Raw genomic sequence first — 1,161 nt, forward strand, 5'->3', positions numbered from 1 at the left:
GGCTCGGCCGGCCAGACGGGAGGCGGACGCCGCCATGAACGCCGCGGTGGTGAGGCGGACGCAGGAGGCGCTGGGGAAGGTGATCCGGAGGCCGCCGCTGACGGAGAAGCTGCTGAGCAAGCCCCCATTCCGCTACCTGCACGACATCATCACGGAGGTGGGCATCGGGGTCGGGTCGGGGCTGCGTTGAGGCCGGGTGCGGGCCGGGGTGCGGGCGCGGGTCCGAGGTCCGGGGCTAGGCCGTCCCCGGGGTTGGGGTGCGGGGGACGGGACTGGACTGGGGTGCTGGTCGGCTCAGGGTCGGGGTCAGGGACGGAGTCAAGGCCAGAGGCAGGGGTCGGGTCGAGCTGTGTGCGGCCTCTGCGCCGGGAGCCCGGCCTGCATTCCGAGGGGCGACCAGTAGGCCCAGTCCCTCGGTGCCCTGGGCGCGGAGGTCCTCGTCCTCACTAGCCCCCTGGGCCGCCTCTTGCAGGGAGGCTCCGTGTCCCGAAGAAGCATTCTTCTTTCTTTCCCGCCTGCCCGCTTATCTCTAGGCCACACCTTCTGTTCTGCCTGCAGAGCTGTTTCTGTCTCCCCCTTGCCCCCATCCCCCACCGCCCCGTTACGTTCCTCTCGTTACCCTGCAGCGAACAGCACATGGAGGGTGCTCCATAAATCTTGGGAGAATGGAATTACACCCCCTCAGCCTTCAGTTTCCCTCCACACCGCATTAATGAACCGCATTGGGTGGGTTTATTGGAGACGGTTGTGGGGCTACATGACAGGAAGAACCGTAAGGGAGCAAGTTAGTAGTTGCTGATAAACTTTACACATGCCTTAATTTGCAATTGCTTGTTCCACTTTTCACCAGGAGACTTGGGTGAATTCTCCAGTGATAGAGACAGTAGCTTATTTGTTAGCTATGTCTCAGGTGAATGGCACTGGGAGGGTACATAGAAATGACACAACAAACATTCACTGTTGAATGGAACCTGTCAGGGCTCCTGGTAACTCTCAGGTGTGTTGCTACAGAGGGTGGCAGTGCCCATTTCCACGGTGAGCTGGGGAACACTGGGGAACTTGAGGGGTGCTTTTTGGGTTTTAGGAGTGAGGTGGAACTTGCAGGTTTCTAGGGCTCATGCTTCACCAGTGGTGGGCTTCTAGCTTTCTAACTTTCCCCAC

General features: G+C 60.3%; 1 protein-coding gene across 3 annotated transcripts in view; it reads left to right on the forward strand.

Annotated features, from left to right (window-relative positions):
• The first annotated feature begins 6 nt into the window (after positions 1-6).
• TRAF3IP1 (TRAF3 interacting protein 1) overlaps positions 7-1,161 on the forward strand; it is a 90,480-nt gene continuing 89,325 nt past the window's right edge. For all 3 annotated transcript variants that reach the window (XM_023518262.1, XM_003798240.2, XM_003798241.2), the window contains exon 1: positions 7-157. In XM_023518262.1, coding sequence (XP_023374030.1) covers positions 35-157 — 123 coding nt within the window. In that variant the 5' untranslated portion in view covers positions 7-34. The remainder of the gene's footprint in view (positions 158-1,161) is intronic.

This window comes from Otolemur garnettii, unplaced genomic scaffold, assembly GCF_000181295.1.
Source record: "Otolemur garnettii isolate 467f Iridium unplaced genomic scaffold, OtoGar3 scaffold00133, whole genome shotgun sequence".
Lineage (NCBI taxonomy): Eukaryota > Metazoa > Chordata > Mammalia > Primates > Galagidae > Otolemur > Otolemur garnettii.